General features: G+C 56.1%; 4 protein-coding genes across 4 annotated transcripts; 2 read left to right on the top strand and 2 right to left on the bottom strand.

The window, feature by feature from the left end:
• Positions 1-1,014: 1,014 nt before the first annotated feature.
• On the bottom strand, positions 1,015-2,716 carry aif1 (FAD-dependent oxidoreductase; the record flags this gene model as incomplete). The annotated part of the gene is made up of 2 exons (XM_083195425.1): positions 1,015-2,432; positions 2,494-2,716. The coding sequence occupies 2 exons, from the start codon at positions 2,714-2,716 to the stop codon at positions 1,015-1,017; spliced, it is 1,641 nt and encodes a 546-aa protein (XP_083048441.1).
• A 1,990-nt stretch (positions 2,717-4,706) lies between these two features.
• ACO1O0_006027 (uncharacterized protein) lies at positions 4,707-7,108 on the top strand (the record flags this gene model as incomplete). Its single annotated transcript, XM_083195424.1, has 2 exons — positions 4,707-4,865; positions 5,135-7,108. 2 exons carry the CDS (start codon positions 4,707-4,709, stop codon positions 7,106-7,108), a joined length of 2,133 nt encoding a protein of 710 aa, XP_083048440.1.
• Positions 7,109-8,439: 1,331 nt separating this feature from the next.
• Positions 8,440-9,159, top strand: ACO1O0_006026 (uncharacterized protein; the record flags this gene model as incomplete). The annotated part of the gene is made up of 1 exon (XM_083195423.1): positions 8,440-9,159. The coding sequence occupies one exon, from the start codon at positions 8,440-8,442 to the stop codon at positions 9,157-9,159; it is 720 nt and encodes a 239-aa protein (XP_083048439.1).
• Positions 9,160-9,397: 238 nt separating this feature from the next.
• ACO1O0_006025 (uncharacterized protein) lies at positions 9,398-20,174 on the bottom strand (the record flags this gene model as incomplete). Its single annotated transcript, XM_083195422.1, has 3 exons — positions 9,398-9,428; positions 9,602-18,059; positions 18,122-20,174. 3 exons carry the CDS (start codon positions 20,172-20,174, stop codon positions 9,398-9,400), a joined length of 10,542 nt encoding a protein of 3,513 aa, XP_083048438.1.
• Positions 20,175-20,881: the final 707 nt, after the last annotated feature.

The raw sequence follows: 20,881 nt of genomic DNA, 5'->3' as shown, positions 1-20,881 counted from the left end.
AAACAACATCAAATTGTGGAAGCCCACACATTGAAACTTCTTTCCTTTCCTTCTCAAGCCATCGCCCTCTTCAACGCTGCGTTTCCATGCTACAAACAGAGAGAATAGCGTCACCTTTGGGCGTCGCTCCCTTGTCTCGAATTCAAATATCGCATGTGGGAAATTCGGAGAATGCTTCAACCTCAACCTCCCTCTCGCCCTCACCGGTGATGCATAGGTCTGCCAGTGATGGCCTGGCGTCACTCGACGCCTGCAGCTTGACATCAGAAATCTCAGAGCCCTGGCCGGTCCCGTGCATACCTTTAGGGGGAAGACGGTGCCCGCGTCCAGGTGTCTCTATGGGAAGTCGTTGCGAAGCTTGTTGGGTCAACTTGAGTGCAATACGCGGCGTGTCGCCTCTTCTGGGGGCGACATAACTCAATTCCGGTCATTCTCTAGAGGGCGATGGCTTCACCTCTTTTTCTTCCAGGTCAGTACAATCCCAATTAGAAAGGGCAAGGATACTACTAACGATTACCTGTGTGGTCTCGCCCTCCGGACCAGATGACTTCTCGCAGATGCGATGACAACGTCCTTGACGGTCATGCTGCACACCCAACATTCTTTTTACTTGTCACTCACGTCTCCAGCCTACTACCAAACCGATGCCCTCTGGGCTCGGCGTGTTTCTTCCAGATCTTACTTATTCCCCGACGTGCTTCCAAAGATCGCACTACCAGAATCATGCCATAACCCGTACATGTCTCCGTACTTTTTTGACCACTCAACAACATTCATCTGTAGAACGCACGTTTCTCCTCGCGATACCTTATTGTTTTGTTCCAAGGCAGATATGCGATCCGTCACCATAGATCAGATTGTATGGGTCGTGGATCGAGTTTGTGATATTGGATACGACTACCCTCAATTATGCGATCACACTGTGTTGCACTTTGTCACCGCCGCCAGTATGAACAAGGGACACGGCATTTCGCAAGCCTGGCACTATACACTATGTACTATCGTTTACATTCATTAAGCTGGCACACCGACTGCCATGACATCCGGGTTCTGCTGCAGCTGTGACTTGGTCGGCATGCCACCTACCCGCATCAGATCCGCACTCTGGACCATCAGCGGGTCCCTACCCATACTCGCCATAGCCACAACCGTCTCGCCCTTGGTGTAGTAGGCGACGAAGCTGGCAGCGCCAGGGTCGCCATCCACGATAATATCATCCCATCCACCCACCGTGTTGCCGCAGTAGCGCATCTGTGAGCCCAGCGCAGACCAGAAGACAGGAATGAACTGCGTGCTTGTAAACGAGGGATTCACAATGTGGGCGGCGGCGGCACGACCGGCGTTCTGAGCGACGTTCCAGTGCTCGATGCGAGTGAACTTGCCGTCGCCGCCAGGGCCGTGATACGGGTAGGTGCTGATGTCACCGATGGCATAGACGTCCTTGAGGCCAACGACGGAAAAGTTCTCGTCAGTCTTAATCGAGCCGTCTTGCTCGAGACGAAGGACCTTGTTATCCCGGAGGAACTCGGTGGCGGGCGAGACGCCGACGCCAAGGATGACCAGATCGGCCTCAAGCTTCGTACCGTCGTTGAGGAGGACGCCGCCGACATTGGAGGGGTTGGATCCGGACGGCTCGGCCTTGTCGACGCCAGCGCTCATGTGGAACTTGACGCCCTTGCCCTCGAGGATCTTCTGGATACCTCCGCCGACTCTTTCGCCAAGAACCCGCTCCAGGGGCACCTTCTCCATGCCAATGACCGTTACCGAATTATCCTTGCAGGTGGCCGCGGCAACCTCCATGCCGATAAAGGAGGATCCAATGACGACAATCTTCTTACCCTTATCGCCAATGGCGTCGACAATCTTCTTGGTGTCATGAACGTTGCGCAGGGTGAAGATGTTGCCGAGAACTTTGAAACCCTGGAGCGGCAGTAGCCTCGGCGTGCCACCCGTCGCAAGGACGAGTTTGGTGTATGCAAACTTCTGGCCAGCCTTGGTCGTGACAAAACGCTCCGAGAACTCGACACCGTCCACCTCGCCATCAACCCATTCGACGGCACCCGACTCAAACCAGGCCTTGTCCCTCCACGCCAGCTTATTGGGGTCCGTAATGAGGGCCTTGCTCAGCTTGGGGCGATCAATGGGAAGATATCCCTCCTTGGAGATGACAGTCAGAGGACCTTGGTAGCCCTTCTCCCTCAGACCCTCAACCACGCCCAGGGTGCCAGATCCGCCCCCAACTACGACAACCTTCTCCTCCTGTGCCCCGCCTGCAGCACTGCACTTAAAGTTGGGTTTCCGGCGGGAGCTCTTGATGGCAGACTCTTCGCCGGAGATGTATACGGCGCCGTCACGCTCCGTGACCTTAAAGACGGGGAGGGCGTCGAGGGCGGGGGCGTCTTCGACATCGCCAGTGCGTCCGTTGAAGCATGCTGAGCCGTATGAGCGACCAGGTCCATCCATGCATGTCTCAATAGTTGCAGAAGTACTCACCTCCGTGCCAGGGACACGTCAGACGGCCAGACTTGGTGAGGACTCCCTTGACCAGAGGGGCGCCATAGTGAGTGCACTTTGCGCCAACGGCCTGGATAGTGCCAGCAGCGTTGACGAGGAGGACCTTGCCGCCTTCAATGCCTTCGACCTCGGCCTCTTGCTTGGCGCCGACGGGGAGCCCCAGGGAGGTAACGTCCTTGAGCTTGTACTCTTGGGCAGCCATAGCTCGTATACTCGTCGAGAAGTGTCGAATGGGATTGTATGCGTGTAGTACTCTAGAATTTGGAAGCAGCTGAGAGAGGCGCAGTATTCGAGAAGGGGACATGGAGGATATGGGGGAATGGCGGGGGAAATGGCGTGCGAGAGAGGGGAACAGAGGTTTGAGGCTTGCAGGCTGCCGTTAGATAATATTTGGTAGCTACGAAAGTAACGTTAGATTGGCAAGTTGTGCAGTATCTTGCAGCTGTATCCGTACTGGTCGATGATGAGCTCAAGCTCTCCGGCATCGCCAATACGGCCGTGCTTATTGGTCGGCGGCATCGATACGGCAGCCATGACGCCATGACGATTCACTGGCGTCATCCCCGCGGGCCGCGATGTCCGCGCCAGATCTAAGACCAGGCGCTGGCCTACGATGCCCCACAAAAGTCGCAAACGCGATGAAATGAAATAGTGACATTTATCAGCGTTTATCCATATTTGGCTGGGGGTTATATGAACAGTTCACTGGACTGTTGATAGTGAGGGAGGGGCAGGAGGATTAGCTGGTTCGTTGGACATCCAGCTTCTTAGCCTACCCTAGATACAGCCACACAGGTCTGGGCGAAGATGATGAGGGAGCATTTCCTAGGCCAGACCCAATGGACGGTATGAGAATCAGACAGTACTATGTAGTATCATGTCCATTCGATGGAGATGAAGATAGCTTTCAAATTAAGTGAAACACAGTGTGTTAAAACTCAATAAATTCAAAATTCACATGAGACGGCTAAAAGTGGCAATACACATCGGAGAGTAAGACGGTGGTTTCATCCACACAATAGATCTTTATTTGAGTAAAAACCCATACTAATGCTATAGAAAACAAGAACCCTATCAGTTCTAGAAATGTAGAACAATAGTCCATGGTGTTCGTAGCTAGGCTGAGAGAGAAAACGGGACGAACTCTTGTGCTGTTGTTAACAGACATGACGCCCCCCACAGCACCAAAGCACCTCGACTCTTTACCGCTGCTAAACAGAGATAGGGGAGTGACAACAGTTCGCACAATCGACGCAGCGAGTGCAGACCGATAAATTCGGGAGGCTGGGCTCCTATCGTGAAGCTGGGCAGCGACCGCATGTGTCGTCATGCATCAACAACAGCCAATCGCAGGGATGTTGTCGGTGCCTGACATGGCCCTTAGAGGGGTCGCCTGGCCTCCACGGCGTCTGCGCTGGGTGCTATACTATTGATTCAACCGGGATCCAGGCCCCAGACTGTTGGGAGTGGCTGGCCTGGTCTGGTGACCTCCACTGTCTTGCAGGCTGCAAGCACTTTCCGACCCCCCAGGCATGCATCACCACCTGGACGAGTATAATAGGCAGCGCACCTCGAAATGCGTGCTGTTCATGCATGCTCGTCTCCTTTGCCTCACGCACATCCTCCTCTGTGTTTTCGCTGCTCATTTAAGCCGTCTCCCATCGCTTCGGCATCGGGTTCTTCACCATCTTCTGCTCCCAGGCGCCTCCCCGGTGGCCTGGGTTCAGGGTCGAGGCGCTGAAGATCTCCCGCTGCGGAACCCCGCTCAGCGCCCCAGCAGTGAGTGCGTCAGGGGGCTTCAGCTTGTGGAGCATCGAGGCGTTCAATTTGCGCGCTGTGGCGCGGTGGGTGAATGACGGAGCGCCGCCGGGTTTAATCTCGTCGAGTCCGCCAAATCTCCATCTCTGCTACCACGCCACCGAGACACCGACCGAGATCTACGAGTATACTTCAAGATCTGTCTCTTAACCTTCTTTGTCATGTCCTAGACTGACTTTACCCCTTGAACTCTGCTTTATCACCCTGAAGATACCCTCCCTGCGACAACCTCCCCCGCTGTTTCAGACCATGTTGGCCGTCTGCATTACTCCCACCGATCGCGAACACCCTCACTACGAGCGATAGGACGGCATTGTGCTCACCGGGGCACTCCGATCCCTCCGATGAGCTCGACGACTGCGACCCCGATCATTATGGATGGCCTCCAGATCGATCTAGACCGACGCCGCCACCGGTCCCCCTCGCCCATCTCGTGCTGCTGCGGCCGCCCTGACTGCGTCCTGCTCAAGAACAACTGTACCGTCCTCGAAACCGTTGAGAAAGATGTGCACACGGCGGCTCAACTCGGCCAGGTGAGTTTTTTAGGAGGGTTCAATTTGAACTGCATTCCAGTTCTAAATTGCGGTTCTGCGATGCTTCTTTGCTTCCATCCTTGTCTGATGTTTCGGTCCCGCGGGCTCATTTACCGGCTGCGTGCCAGTCAGTCTGGACGCCGGTTCCGTCTTATGATGTTGGAAGATCCGATGTAAACAAAAAAAAAAAGTTTGCTTTGTTTTATTATTCACGGCTCATCAAGATGGAGGATACTTTTGGACATTCGACACTAACCTTTGCGCTTCAGGCCTTGCTTGCCCGGCATGAGGCTTACATGGCTGACGCCGAGCGGGACCGTCTCGACCTGACGACGCGCATCGAGCGACTCGAGATGGACAAGCAGGAACTCGAGACGGAAAACGCGAACAAGATCGAGGAGAACCGCCAGCTGGTTGACCAGCTCGAGCTGCTCAACACTACCGTCTCCGAATCCGACACCAAGATCCGAAGTCTTGAGGCCAGCCTATTATCGTCACAGCAAGCGATACGCCGTCTCGAGGCCGCAGCTGCCCGCGCTGAGGATGCCGAGCGCCATCTTGCTCAATTGGAGGAGGAGCAGATGGAGCTGTACTCGGAGCTGCGCATAACTAGGGAGGATGCCCGAACACATGCGCAACGGTGCAAGGAAGCTCAACGTGGGATCCTGGACATGCAAGATCAGCTGGAGCGCATGGAGAAGGAGGCCCGTGAAGAGCGAGATCGTCATGCCGAGGTCATTGAGCGCATGGAGAGACAACGCGAGGTGGAAAAGCAACTCGATACAGCGGCCGGCCGTCTGAAGGGTGCGGCGATGACGAAATCTTTGGAGACTAGGAAGGACAAAAGCAGTGTTGTCAGCCACTTTGTGCGCGATCTGCTCCAGGACAACGCGAACTTGCAGCTGGGTATGGCCGAGCTGAGAGAGATGCTCCTGAATTCCAACGACGAGATACAGTCCCTGAGAGAGCAACTCATGCACCACCAGCCCGTTGGCCAGGAGGATGGTGGCGCTGCTCGGTTGACATTACAATCTGAACTTGGGCTTCAGCAAGAACGTGGCTCAAAGCTGTCACAGGAGCTCCACATTCACCACCATTACCATGTCGCAAGACAGGAGGCGCGGAAACCCAAAAAGAAGCGTCAAGGGATCACTGCGGGCGTCTTTTCCCCACCTCGGATGGCTTCGCCCACTCCTGGATCTGGCTACAGAATTGCGTCATCCCCTTTGGTTCCCCAGAGATCCCATACTCCGGCCTCATCGCAGAGCTGGACACCCTTCTCGAATCCGCCATCAGAATTTGCCTCGTCCGTTCCCAACTCTCCCCCATCCAACAGAGTCAGCTCCGTCTTTGACTCGAGCGCCTTTGATAATGGCCCGCCGACATCTCCCACGACCAGTTTCGATCCTACGTCACCAACTTGGCGGGCTCACCACAAGAGGCCCTCGGCAGCCTCGTTTCAGAGCTTTCAAGCAATTCCTCATCTGGAAATTACACCTGAAAACTCCCAGGCCACACAACATCCACAATGGAACCACTTCGGTAGCACCATCCAGGAAGAGGACGAGGAATCACGCCAAGGAGATGATGAAGCCCCTGGCCTGGTTACCCAAGAAGTCTCCACTGAGGATTCAACCACCGAGGACTCAGAGTTCACCAGGGATGAGAGGATACCACACCCCCGCCTTCATCGTTCCTTTTCACACGAGTCCATTATGTCGCTGGCGGGCGGACTGGATATCCATACCCTCAAGTCTCGACCTAGCCAGATGACGCTGCGTCCCATAGGTGGTCTAGAAGCTGTCGTGACTGGAGTGAATGCGCAGCCTACACTGTCCATATCATCTTCTAAACGAAGCGACGTTGCCCTGCGGGATCACTTTGCTGGGTACCACACCGTACGCTCAGTTTCTGGTACCACGGGCTCGGATACTTCTCGCGGCTCGTCACCAGCACCCAAAAATACCCGAGCGGGCGCACTGGGCAAATTAGTGGGGTGGCGACCATGGGGAGGATCGAATGGCAGTGTATCTGGCGACACAGATGACACTGCAACGCAAACTTCGTCTTCGTCCAGCAAGGGGAAGAAAGAAGCGGCCAATCGCACACCAGGAATTAATCAACCGGGAGCTATTCCTGGATTTCAAGAGTACTGGGCGTCGCAAAAACGCAAAGGAGCACCGGCAAAGGTGCATGCCGACATGATCAACCGCGAGGCGCTGAGTGAAGGCCTGCAGGAGTGAGCCACTCACGTCGAGCAAGTATTTCTGGTTGTGTGGCTGTTTTACCTTTCTTCGATATTACATACCGTTTGGACTAGACTGCCTACACTCTCTTGTTTTAGAATCTCATTGGGTGGCGTTGGGGATGATATTGGTTCATATTGGGAAGACAGCGCTGGAGATGGATATACCCTGGCCGTACTAGGCCACTTCTTATGTTACCTGTCGACACTGGTACTTGGATATACATGGACGGATAGGTTCGTCTGGCATTGACACTAATTTCCTAATATATTGAATAATTATATCACTTCATAACAATGTACTTATTCCTTGGCTCATATCATCCTTAACAAGAATTGTGTCAGGTCTGTTGGAATTACATCCATAGGCACTCAGGCATGGGCAGAATGCCGTTGGAGAGTTCTAGCTTGTAGACCACTTAAATTTACAAACTTGTGCTTCTAGAGATTTATAGAATTATTAATCAAGCACCTTTATCTGGTCATGTTTGGAACAAGATTGAGTATTTGCATATACAAGATCTCCGAGCGGCGAGAGAAGAGATAACCGGACCGACGAACTGGAGCAGTGGATATTATAAATGATGCTTCGCCATCGAATCGTTCCGTTTGCGATGAGAACCTTGGCAGTGATCCACACTGGCATCATGGTGCTTTGAAATCATGTTGAAATCAATGAGTCCATTTTCTTACCTGTTGATACTTCATGCAGTCTCCCCCCACGGCCCCCCCCTGTTGGTTCTTGAGGTGGCTCGGTCTTGGCTTGGTTAATGTGCGTGGCCGTGGCTGTACAGTGGGATTAGTCAGGTATTATCGTTAATCGTTAAGGTACCCATGACAAATGCTGGTACTTTGCATCCTGCTAAACACCGCTACAATTTGAAGTACCGCCGCTGGTTATATTAATTCCCATTTGTTAATAATCCCTGTCGGTACTTCTGGTGCGCTTTATCACAACCAAAGAGATGGGGCTATTATCAAAAGATACCACTTGTAGCCATATATTGGAACGATTGTCGGACCTCAACGCTTACAGAACATGGTATCTCCGTCTAGTTTCCTCAAGACACCACGATGCGATGCAATCATCCTTGTGATGAACCCATCCACTTGTTCCGGTACCGGCTCCACCGGCTGAGGGGAAGGCCCGATGATAAACGAGTATAATGCCCTTGAGCAGTTTAACGGACATAGACAACCGAAAATGCCGTGTATATAAGGACCCCTTTGTACCGGTCATTGTGGTGGTCGAAGACGAGTAACCTCGAGTTCTTAGCTGCACTGCCATCCTAATAGTCAACCAACATAATACTCGTACCTGAGTCCAAAATGCCTACCTTTCTCATCACTGGAACCCGCCGGGGCATTGGCTGCGAATACGTCCGTCAGCTGTCCGTCTCGGCAGAAAACACCATCGCGGCCGTGGTCCGCAATCTCGACGGTGACCTGGGCTCTCTCCAAGCCATCATCAAGAGCCCGGAGACGAAAGCTCGCATCTTGCTCCTCCAGTGTGATCTGTCAAACCCAGAGTCCATCGCTGCTCTCCCCTCGCAGCTACCATCGGGCCTGCGCATCAACACGCTGATCCAGAACTCGGGCATCTTCAGTGAGAGTTGCAGGGCTGATACGTCCCTGACCGTCACGGCCGAATCCATGCACGATCACTTTACCACAAACGCGGTCGGCCCATTGCTGCTCCTCCAGGCGCTGGTTCCCGTCCTGGCACCGGGGGCTGTCGTGGCCAACATCAGCTCTGGGCTGGCCAGCATGGCTCTGCTCTCGGACGGGACGATCAGTGCCCAGAATCCGGCGTACAGTGTCAGCAAGGCGGCGTTCAACATGCTGACGGTCCACCTGGCCAAGGACCTGGCGGGCAAGGCCATCGTGGTGTCCATAGATCCGGGGCATGTCAAGACAGAGATGGGTGGGCCTAACGCGGTCATGGAGATTGAGCATAGTGCTGGGTCGATCCTGAGGACCCTGAGTGGGGTGAAGGAGGCTGACACCGGAAAGTTTTTACAGTACAACGGGACAAACGAGCCATGGTAAAAGGCGTGTGGTCAACATTGAAGTTAGAGCACCTACCTCGAACACTCCTGATGTTCTAAGAGGTTCGTTTGATGGTTGATGATTGATGATTCATGTGGCGTGGGGGTTGGATTTGGGAGGGCAGGTGCAAGGTGGTGGTTGAAGGGGTAAGGAAAGAACTTCACACTGTGGGCAACTTTCCCCTTTTAACATTTTCGAGGCACCCAAATCAATCTAACTCTCCATCAATCTACGGCCTTCACACCTCTCCTTTCCCGGTGATAGAAATGCTGTGCAAATACACAGTCTGCTTAATAAGACACATATCAACCGCCTTTACTACGAACAACACCCAGCTAGGCCCTCCCTTTCACAACTTTTATCTCGCGCGTCGTATCCGCACAACAACCAGGCACCACACACGCCCTTGAGCTGACACGGCAAGGAAAATGTGCCAACTAACTTGCCCTTGGCTCGAGCGTCACACGCCAGATGCTCCAACTCGACCGGGTGCTTCGGCACCACACTCCCCTTTAGTATGCCACCTTCGGCTGGGACCAGCGGGATGTCCTCGGTGTCGATGCAAGACGCGTCCTCGTCACGGTGCGGAGGAGTGAAGCCGACCTTGGCTGTCTGAGGATCGCAATCCTTGGTGTCGAAGAGGAGATGGAGGCTTGTTATCGTCACGCCGCGGCGACCCGTCAGGAATGGGAATTGACTCCTTGTTAATGAGAGGTTGATCTGGCGCGCAGCATGGCGCTGGCTGCTCTTCTTCCCTCTCTTATGCGCGGCGTGGCCGTGTGTATCACACAATGGGGCACAACGACGTTCCTGATCGTCATGGCTCTTCCTGCATTTTTCGCACCACCCCTTCACAGTCTCATCCTTCCCACGGCACTCAGCACAAGCCCCGTGGTACCTGTCCTTCCTGGCCCTCCAATCACCGCAGTCTCCGCCAGTACAGCAATGCCCGTCGGGAGACTTATCTCTGAGGCATCGGCAAGCATCACAAACGACTTCCTTCCTTAACACATTCCACGCCTCGGGAAGCTCATGACGCATGTCAAAGAACCGCCACCCGTCACCGGGGAGATGCCGCTGCGCTAAAATGCTGCTCTCCCTAGAAAACTCGGGCCCGCCCTCACGAGCCGTGTAGCTGATGTGCATAATCAAATCGCTCAGGCTGTCAAAGTCGAACTGGTTGTTCTCGGGCGGCAACTCGATGCGCCACCGAGACACGGCACCTGTATACTCAAATGGAAGGTAACGTGGATCGTTGAAGTTGACCTCGAAGAGTCCCGCATCGTTCTGACCCGTCGAGGTAGCGATGGCCTCGGTACCTGCATGCTGCTTCCATATGTGCGGGTCATGGAGACACGCGGTCTGCCGAGTGCTGGTGCTTGCCTCCTCCTCCAGACAGCAGTTGCATGTACCCCGAATGGTCCGAAGTGGTCGGAAGCGGATGGTGCTTCGCAACTGCTGCAGTTTGCAGTGTACGCCCGTGTATGGGCCTGCGACGCATGGGACTGTCAGCGAAACTGACCTGATCCGTCGCATGTATTGTCCCGGATAGTCGAGGTCAAAGAGCCACTCCGGAAGGTCTAACTCGCAGCGGCCCGTGGACTTGAGCATGATAAAAGCCGCTGGAAAGTGCAGTCGGAGAGAAACGTGCTTGGCTAGCTCGTACTCTCTGCAGTGCTTGTTCATGTGTGCCCGCTCCATCGACGAAAGCGCCAGGTCGAGCTTCTCACCTGCAACGAGTCCTTCGTGGAGGCTGTTCCACGACCGGAGCGAGGCAGGAATGTACGAGAAGCCTACATCGCCGAGCTCGAAGCGCAGCGCCTGTTCAGCTTCGCGCACCGTCTCGAGAGCTAACTCATAACACTGCCGGTACAGCACCGAGTTCTCCTGCTGGAGGTATAGGTACAGCTCGTACCGCGATGTCTTGTCACGCGCAAAGTCCTGTACCTCAGCTGAGTGCTCGATCCGGCGTTGCGTGTTGTCTAGCTCCCGGAGAGCGTTGTCGTGACGTCGGCGAGATGCCAACCGCTGCCGCTTTATCTGCTGGATTTCCGCCACGGTAAGGTCGCAGGTGTGTTGCCACTCTTCCTCGCGGCGCTCCCACCCAGACTGGGTGAGGGATAACCCTCCACTGGTACCCGAGATATCTGCGACCGTGTTGAGTATGCGGGCAGCGGTGCCGAAGGCGCCTGAGCCCAGCTTGACGCCCACGGGTAACTGGTTCAACTCGACAGGCGAGCCCGCCCAGCCAGCAACGCCCGCCCACATGTCAGGCGTGATGGCTATACCCTGTCCAATGCTGTCCATCGCGGTCGCGCTAGTGCGGCTTGCCATGCTCGCCGTGGTCGCCGCTACGTGTCCGAGCTCGCCCACATTAGAACCCATCTCGATTAGCCGCTGGTAATACTGCAGGCGCGCTATAGCGTGTTCCATCTGCTTGTCCAGCGCCTGGATGTCCCAGTCTGCGGCGCGGTACGAGCTCTTGGAGACTTCGAGGCTGAGCTCTGTCATCTGCCGTTCCTGGGCTAGGCGCAGTGACGAGAGCGCTTCACCGTCGGCCTTCTCCATGGCCGTCTGCAGCGCCGCAGCTGTGGCCTTGGCTAGGCTAACCCACTGCAACGCTTTGGCATGGATAGTGGTAAATCTGTAGGGGTGGCAGCAGGAGAAGCAGCATGGTGAACCACACTCGTCTGGCCTGGTATAAGTCGACTCCAAGTCAAGCCTCATATGGGAGCCAAAATGCGCCAGATCCTGACCCAGCTCTCCATTTCTTAGACGCTGTTTGTTTAGGGACATGGCTAGGGCCTCGGAAATGTTATGGGAACGGTAATACAGCTCCATCAAGCGCGGGTTAAGCGGCGCTGCGTATGAGACGAAAGTGCCCACCGTCATGGAGCCATCCGTTTTGTCGCTGGCACTGACTTTGTTCGGATTCGGGCCCAGGATGCGCTCGGCTGCGGAAAGCAGAGTCAGAGACTGCTGTGATGCCTCGAGCGAGTTTCTGCAGCGCAGTGTATCGGCCCAGTCTAGGAGTGTCTCGAGATACTCCAGAGTCGCCGCGCGCCCCCTTGCTCTGGCGGGCTTAACGGGCGCGCTCGGGCAATATGGAACGTCGGCGTCACTGGCAGCAGCTTCCCTTCGGGGCCCATTTCTGAGAGTCATGGTAAATAAATTGATGTCATCGTCTGGGATATCATTATCCCCCTCTTCTGGGCCTGTGCTAGGGGTGGCAGCTTCTCCCTCTTCGCATTGCATCCATGAGTTATCCCTTCCCAGCGGATCGAAAGCCAGTCGAACCCAGCCTGACGCTTCCTCGAAGCGACAATCTGCCTTGAGAGACTGGGCTACCACCAGGGAGGTGCTGAAGGTTCCGACCGGCATCAGCGGGGCACCCGGCTCGAAGTACAAGAAGTATGGGAAGGCCGTTAGTGACCCAGTCAGCGATGCTGGAAGAGGCAGAGCTGGTGGGTCGGTGCTGGTCACAGGTTCGGGGAGCACCACTGCCGAGTTAGTAGCAATATCGTATCGGAATCCTCGTGTTTGGTCATTTTCGAAAAGCGATAAGACAAGGGAGTCAAAGTTCCGTCCGACGAGATCAAGGTGGAGAGAGCTCAGCTGGTCCTCAGTCAGGGGAATTCCCTCGGTAGAGCGCCGGGGGTCCAAGAGAAGGCCCCTGTGCACCCGGGTCCAGCGAAGGTGAACGAACGGTTGGGCCTTCCACGACAACATCTGGGGCGTTGGCGCGTCCCAATCTGATGTTGGGTCTGCCTCCCTCGTCCGGGGGTCCATCTGCGGCCCTGGGCCAGTCGGCACGTCGATCTCGGGGGTATTCTCGTGCAGGTCAGCATTCTGCGGCGCGGGGGCATCGGCTGCGTCAAAGTGATGGCCGTCCTCGAGCCAGAAGTAGTATTCGTCCACAACCGGTCCGTGATTCTCTTTGCAGACGCAGCAGGGATCAGAGCGCGAGCAGATGCCATATGGCGCAGCGATGGGTAGACCAGAAGCTGCGACGCGTAAGAACCGCGTCCCCAGGCGGACGGCAGCTTGGATCCACAGGGGAATGTGGTCTAGGGTCTCAAAACCAGGCAGGAGACTAAGAGCTGCGGGGGAACCTTCGGTTGAGTCGGTAGAGTTGTTCTCTGCTGTTGTTAACTTCGACGGCGCATGGTCGACAGCAAAGACCGGCTGGTTATCGTCGTCAGGATTAGTAGGTGGTGTCGTAACAAGCTCTGGCACATTTGCGAGCCAAGTTGGCTTTGCGCTGTGATCCGGCATCCCGAGAAGCCGCAGGCCCTCATCCAAGGCGTTCCGCTGGTTGCTGAGGCCGAAAGCCTGGGCATTTGCAATACTGTTCTTTCCTGGCAAGTCGGGCAGGTTTCCCTGCGACCAGTACTGACCTCTGGCGGGCTGCGAGATTGTAGAGACGTCGGCATCAAGTGATTTCCTTAGGGAATTGAAGCCCGCGCTCCTGGATAGCTTCGCCGCCTCTTCCCACTGGACCCAGTTCTCGTAGTACCACTTCCGACGCTGAGCGGCCTGCCACTGTTCGAACGACGCCAACTCGCACTCTCGCCGCTTACGAAGCTCTTCATCAACTTGCATCTCGGTACCCTCGAGTCCGAGTATGACGCGCTGCATAAAGCGTTGAGCTGCGGCTATGGCGTCGTCGATCCGTGTTGTGGTTTGACTGATGCCGGCATCGACGTCAAGCAGGAGGTAGTCGGTGAGGTCTGTGGCCGAGTGACCATGGGCAGCAAGGAAGGCGAGCAGAGCTGTGCGGGCGCGAAGCCGCAAAGCGTCATTAAGACCAACGACAAAGTTCAGCCGTGGTGGTGCGTCTGTCTGTGAGAGCGCAGAACGCTGAACGAAGCGCATGAGGTTGGCGTTGCCCGTGTCTCCATTCACCGCGGTGTTGCCATCTGGGCTTGTAGCCCACAACGCGGGTCGACAATATGAAAACTCTGGGGTAGGAGCATGAAATTTCTTCTTCACAAGCTCGATGTATCGCCCAGCGAGCCACACGCGCGTGGCCCATCTCTCGTCTGCGAGAGCCGTGATGTTATCCGTGTCAGAGATTTCCCACACGGTGTCGGGCGGCTCAAAGTACTCAAGTGAGAGGTTAGCCAACGTGATATCAATACCCAGGAACCGCACAAGCTGTGAGACGGGCTGTGGGGAGTCCGTGTTGGCGTGGTGGAAGAGAAGCCAGACAGGCGGCTCGCAGACCTCGCGCACCCAGCGCCTCAGGCGGGTGTAGTCGAAGATGCGCTCGAACCAGTCGAACAGCGCTGCGCTGCGCTTCCAGCTCGGTGCAACTCTCTGGTCAACCCTCTCCACGGGTGGGAAATAGGTATCTCCTACCGGCAGGAGATTAAAGTCGAAATCGGCGGCGTGGACACGGAAACCTCCCTCATCATCTAGGTAGTACGATACGCCGTGGAACTTGTTGGCGTGGGAGAGCAGATATTCCAGCTCGCTCCCCCACCCGCATGGACTGGGACAGGCGGGGAGGTAGAAACGATGAGCGAAGAGGACAGACTTGAAAGCACGCTGGTAGGTGCGGCGGATATCTCGAAGCGAGGTGACGTAGCGGCTGTAGATGCCCTCGTAGTTTGAGCGTGACTCGTCGATGTCCTGAAGCCTGCCTGAGTGGTCCTCGAGGTACAAGTTTTTATGGGGTACCTCTATGAGGCAGCTGTCAGTGTCTGAGCCAGTGTACTTGAGGACGAATCCAGTGTGGAAGCGCACGAGGTCGTCAGGGTCGTCAAAGTCTGGCTCAGGCTGGCGGAACCTAACTATTATATCATAGGCGCCGCGGCGGAGAGGGATGGGCTTGGAATAGCCAACAGGGATATCGTGGTCTTGTTCATTATCTTCATCAAGGCCTTGTTGGAGAAGAGTCCACGTCTTCTCGCCTCGCTGGAGAGCCACGGACCACTGCTTACGCTTCTCACAGTAGCAGGTTCCATCGTCGTCGCCACAGTACTTGGGACAACGCATGGCAAAGTGGTAGCAGCCATCATTCTCAACAAGCAGAACTCCCGACCAGGTAACACTGAAGGTCTCGGCGCCTGCGAGTACATCCCCTGTGTCCTGGTCTAGGGCGAAGCCGTTCTTGAAGCTGGCAAACAGGCTCTGATGCTGATCCGCCACCAGGTCTAGGTGCGGCAAGACGGTGGCGACGGGCGAGTTCCAGTAGTTGTTGGCCATCCCCCAGCCGCTCAAGCCACCACGGGTCTCGGTCCACGATGCACCGTATCTGCCAGTGTATTCCCCCAGCAGGCCCGTGCCGGTGAGGCCCAGAAGAGCGGCAAAGGCACCGCCGGTCAGTTGGGGTGTGGTTTCGAATCGCCAATCAGGGGGACGAATACCTGAGTCATCCTCCCACGGTACCCAGGATCTGTTGCCGTCCGCAATGAGACGGATGAGGATCTCCCATGCGGCTCCGGCACCGGTGCAGAGATGACGGCCCCCTTTCTCGGCGCAGGGACACTCAGCGCTGTCGATATTGGCAGCCGCCACGACAGCATCGTGGATGTGGTGGGCCACGACGCGGCACCGCCTGATGAACAAGGCGAATTCATGCTGGAAGAACCGCCATCGCTTGAACACGCACGGCTCCTGGATCATACACTCGGATGCACGACCAAAGTTGGACAGGATGGATGCGAAGGGGGTTAGTGCCGCGCGTGGTGCAAGGTATAGGTTCTGGACAGCGCGACGCTCGTTCTGGTCAAGCTGACGTAGGTCACGAAGAGAGCGGAGCACGTCGGCATCGCACAGAGGTAGACGCGTCCACAGGACTGGGACCTGATCGTCACGGACTTCTATCCGGAAAGGCGAGCACGCCCAGAGTGCTGCTGCATCGGCGGTGGCCCCTTGTCCTGGTAGCTGCGCCTCGAAGCGTCGGGCTTCGGGGGTGACTGTGTGTCCCTCCTCTAGGAGAATCTCAGGGAAGAAGTGCTCGCCTAGGGAGGTACCATACCGGTCGAACTGCTCGCCGAAGCCCATTTCGCGCAGGGTTGCCTCCATGCGAGCCCAGGTCCAGTAGCAGGCGTCATCGTCCGAGATGCATACGTCCAAGAGCTTCCGGCGCAGCTCCCAGAGTCCATGCATATTATCATCCTCAGGCACGTTGAGGGGATTGTCGAGGGACTCATCTTCTTCAGTGCTGGGGTACGGATCGTCGCCACGCAGGTGTGGATTGTTGGTGAAGAGAAATTGGATCTCCCCGACGGTGAAGTTGGATGCGTAGAGTTTAGATAGCACCTCGACGAAGCGGATGGTGCATGTGGGCTTGGAATCCCACCGGTACACTGTACCATCGAAACTGGCAAGGCTGGCCATGTTATCCAGATTTTCAGCGATGATCCTGCGCCACGATGCGGAGCGTTGGGGACAGTGGAAGCTATCCATGCTGTATCGCTTGACACCTTCAAGGAGAGCTTCAATGGCCCACCTCCTCCGTTGGGTGGGGGGTGCAGCTCCTGACCACAGTGAGAGCAGTTGCGTTCGGATATCGGGTTGGGTTGCATTGATATTGAAAGTTTCAGGGTCCGTCCATGGAAGATTCCACACTTCTTTCAGCATCAGGAGCGACGAGAGCTGCATGACAAAGTCGGGGTTGGTGCCAGAGGTGCTGAAAAGGGCCAGGACCTGGCAGATATCAGCCAGGACGCTCATTGGGATCCCGCCATGGCATCGTCCCTGAAGCCTCCGCCATAGCCGGGCAAATATGACCATCCTGAGGAACTCGCCAAGGGTGGCGTCCGACTCCCACGCTATGCGTACTCGATCAGGACAGCAAGGGAGGCAGGGTGGGAAGTCGTCCGCGGGAGGCGTTATGTCCGGGCTGAATATTACGATGCGGCTCTTGTGCAGATCCACGAACTCGCAGTACGACAGACCGGTGACATCGAGGAAGAAGGCCACCTTGGAGATGGTGTCGGCCGTGGGGAGTCTACCGTCGGTGATGCCCAGCATCTGCAGCGCCGTGGCGGTGGGTATTTCGCCTCCAAAAATAATGGCTGCCTCCTCGGGGGACATACAGAGGTACTCTATGGCCACGTCTTTGCGCACGGGGAACCGCCAGAGGTCCCGTTGGAACTCGGCAGGTTCCAGCAACGCGTCCTGCGGCAGCTCAGTGATGTCCTTCTGGAACGTGCGCAACGTGTCGAACCGTGAAGTCCCCAGGGCCTGGAGATATGTGCACCCGATGTCGAGGCCCTGGGAGTACGGAAGCTGCGGGCAGAGGACCTCTGTCTTGAGCTGTTCGTAGATGTTGGGGCTGGGTAGTGGGTGTGGTATCGAGTGCTGTGGAAGAGCGCGGAGGAGATCCGTGGCGGAAAGTGAGTTGGCGACCTGGAGGGGCTGGGCACCGGGAATATCTAGCTCTGTGAGCTCATTGTCGAGGGTGTTGTAGACCTCGGCCGTGTATGTGCCCTGGGTGAGTCCAAATGCGTAACCTTCTAGGCTCTCGTTGACCATGTCTACGACGGGGAGAGCCATGTCCTGGTTGACACTGGTGACTTGCAGAGCACCCAAATCACCCCGACGCGGCGTGAGGGCGTCACGTATCGTTGTCTGGCCGTCCGAAACCTGCAGGAGGTCATAGAGGTACTGTATAGGCCCGAAAGGTGACAGGTGACAGGGCGGGATGCAGTCGACCAGCAATCCTGAGTTGATGGGCTGGAAGGTCGTACCAGGGGGCGTATCCTGATCGTCTGGCGTCCAGGGCAAGCCCTGAGCGAGGGCGTAAATTTCCGATGTTCTGTTGTAGGCCACAGTACCGATCATGGCCCGGGTGAAAGAAAACTCTGGTAACTCTAAAATGCTGCCGACGGCGGCGAAGCCCCTGGCGTGGAGGGCTTCCATAAAGGAGAACCTGAGTTCAGGGGTCACTGTAGAAAGTTAGCTGCTCCGCACTTACAAATGCAAGTCTATTTATTGCTTTTCAACTCACAGCCAAGGTCCGTCACTCTGTACAGCGTCCAGAGCTCCTCGACAGCTCGAGTGACAAAAGACGCAATGTCGGTTCTCTCACCGAACAAACTCATGGCTGCATCGTGCACCTGCTGCCTCATAGAGGCGTCAAAGTTGCTCGTGAAGGTAAATTCCCCAAAAGAAGAAAAGAAACGGACCAGCACGTCGCGGTCAAAGGCGGCATCGAGATGGGGGATGGCAGACGGTTCGTGTGTATCAGCCGCCTGGGCGCCTCTGGGAATGAAGAGCACTTTGGCCACGTCTACCGTGAAGGCATGTACCCGTGTCCTGAGGTCGCCAAGCACGTATCGCGAGGGGAGAAGGTCTGAATGGGCCTCAAAGAAGGCTAGCCATGCCTGCTCGGGGACCTGGACGAGGTCGTCGACGGTGGCGACCTGAGCATTGACAGGTGTGCGCAGGAACTGCAGGATACCCGCGATGAGGGCTTCCTGGTTGGGGGCGATGATCTCGAGAATAGTGACGAGGTACTCTCGTGACGGGAAGCGTGGACGCCAAAAACCGGCCGTGAGATCTTCGTCTCTGAGGTCACTATCGAGCCAGGCAAGCACGAGATTGACGACATCGGCGTTGCCACCTAGCTGGACAAAGCGGTCACTGGTGGTCTGAGGAAAGGGCTGCAGAGCGACGAGGCGCCTAATGGCCTGGTACTGGTTAATGTGTGTCGCTGGGGTTGTTGTGAGGGTCTTGTCCTCGTAGACGTTGCCGTGCTGGTCGGGCCGGTTTAAGAGGCCGTCGTCGATGGCTTGGTTCATGAGGCCCTTGAGTGTGTTGGAAGTGCTGGTGATGAGCACTTGGAAACGGGTATCGAAGAGCTGGGAGGTTGCGTTGGAGGTGGTGAGTGCGTATACGAAGGCAGCGGGGACGACAAAGAGGGGATCAAGAGCCGGATCTGCGATCAGGGGTAACTGAGGGATTGTCCTCGAGGACTGGTGCGAGGCCGTATCGGGAACAGGCACGTCTATGGTGGCCAAGCGGACCTTTTGGTGCGTGTAATACTCGGCCTGGACAGCCATGGCGAGGGTGAAGACGTGGTTGGCTAGCTGGCGTGCGTCGGCGCCGTGCAGGGCGTAGTAGGACGCGCGCTCGCCCTCAAACTTTAACCGGGCCATCTCCCTTTCCAACTTCGCCTGTTCACTAGTGTTGGGGTCGGGGTCAGGGGTGAACAAGTCCTCGAATATCCTCTCTGGAGGGCCGAGGTTGCTGGTGTCGGAGGTGGGATAGGGGGCTGCGGGGGGAGGGTCGACGTTCCGGTTGTAGATCAGCTCCGAGGCGATCTCCTGGCACTGGGCGGTGGTGAGGTATGTGGTCATGTCCTCGAGAGACGAGGCCCCGTCTGGATGATCCCTCTGCAGGACATTGTTGATGGCGTCGTGGAGGGCGTGGAAGTTGGGGGCCTTGCCATCCCGACTGGTGACGATCCCCGTGGTGCTGCCATCGGTGAGTGGCTGCTCAGGAACATCGATGGTGAGATAAATGTCGGTGGGTGCGTGGGTGTAGAAATTCTGGACGCGGGAGAGATTGTCCGTCGTGGACTTGATGTTGAAGTCGATGACCTGGTTGCGCACAGTGCGCTGGGGGCTTCCGACGCCATTGGTGGCGGTGACCTGGAGTTGGACATCGAAGGACGTGGAAGTGGGATACTCGAGAGTGTCTCCAATCTCGTCTGGGTTGACCACGATGACAGCCGTGGCCACAGAGAGGGGCAGTGGCGGTGGTGGTGGAGGAGGAGTCCCTGGGCCGTGAGCTGGCGGCGGCTGCAGTTTGAGATGCTGGAGGATGGACGGCTCCAGGTGGGGTGGATTGGCCCTCGCAGTCAACTCAGGGATACCTGGTGACAGGGTGTCTGGGAGAGACGGCAGGCCGCTGGCAGTTCCAAGAGTCCTGTCGGTGGTCGTGTTGCGGACCGTCTTGTCCGTGGCGGTGATGGTGATGTTGGACAGGGCATCGCGAAACTTGTCCGGTGCTACGAGCCTGGTTGGGATGATGCGGACGAGGAAGTACGTCGCAGACATGATGCTAATTGCATTTCTCACAAGTTGGTTTGATGTGGTGATGGTATCAAGGGGTATTTACGAGGGCCTTATACTAGGCTGGAAGCAGGAGTGGACGACTTACTCACTGCGAGTCTGGCTGACATGGGCCGCCGAGATAGATCTCACGATGGCCTCTTACCTTGAGACGGCTCTAGGTTGTGCATGGTCTAGCATGTGCCAATATCAACGTCGCCCCGGAAGACCCGGAGGAGGATCATGGTGCCATCCAAGATCCATCCTAGGCCATGTGCATATAAGCCGGGCCCCATGAGCGGCCATGCATGACAGTTATTGTCAGAGGGGGGCAGGTTGAAAGCGTATCGTACCCCTGAAGTTGGTGGCATGTGTACGCCAGTCAATAGTGAGGGGTTCATTTAAGCCGTTCTGCACATGCTGACGCGATGATGATGATGATACCATGTATATGGAAAGTTGGGGCTTACTGTGTTCAAACAATGTGTCGACATCTAGAACTGGCTGCCATAGCCTCCCATTTCCCCAATTCACATGCCTAGATAAATGCACCACATAGAAATCTTGCATGACATGCCGCGAAGCATTATCGTCGGGATGAAGCCACTTACATACGAGCGAGAGATGGCGTAGTAGGCCTGGGCGTTAATAGAAACCAAGCCACCGAGCGAGTATGATTTTATCTCTTCTATAATTAGAGGGCCATACAGGAA

Source organism: Amphichorda felina (genome assembly GCF_050947745.1).
Source record: "Amphichorda felina strain 45539 chromosome Unknown scaffold_6, whole genome shotgun sequence".
Classification (NCBI taxonomy): domain Eukaryota; kingdom Fungi; phylum Ascomycota; class Sordariomycetes; order Hypocreales; family Bionectriaceae; genus Amphichorda; species Amphichorda felina.
The sequence above is the reverse complement of the archived record's forward strand: the minus strand, read 5'-3'. Positions and strand labels throughout refer to the sequence as shown.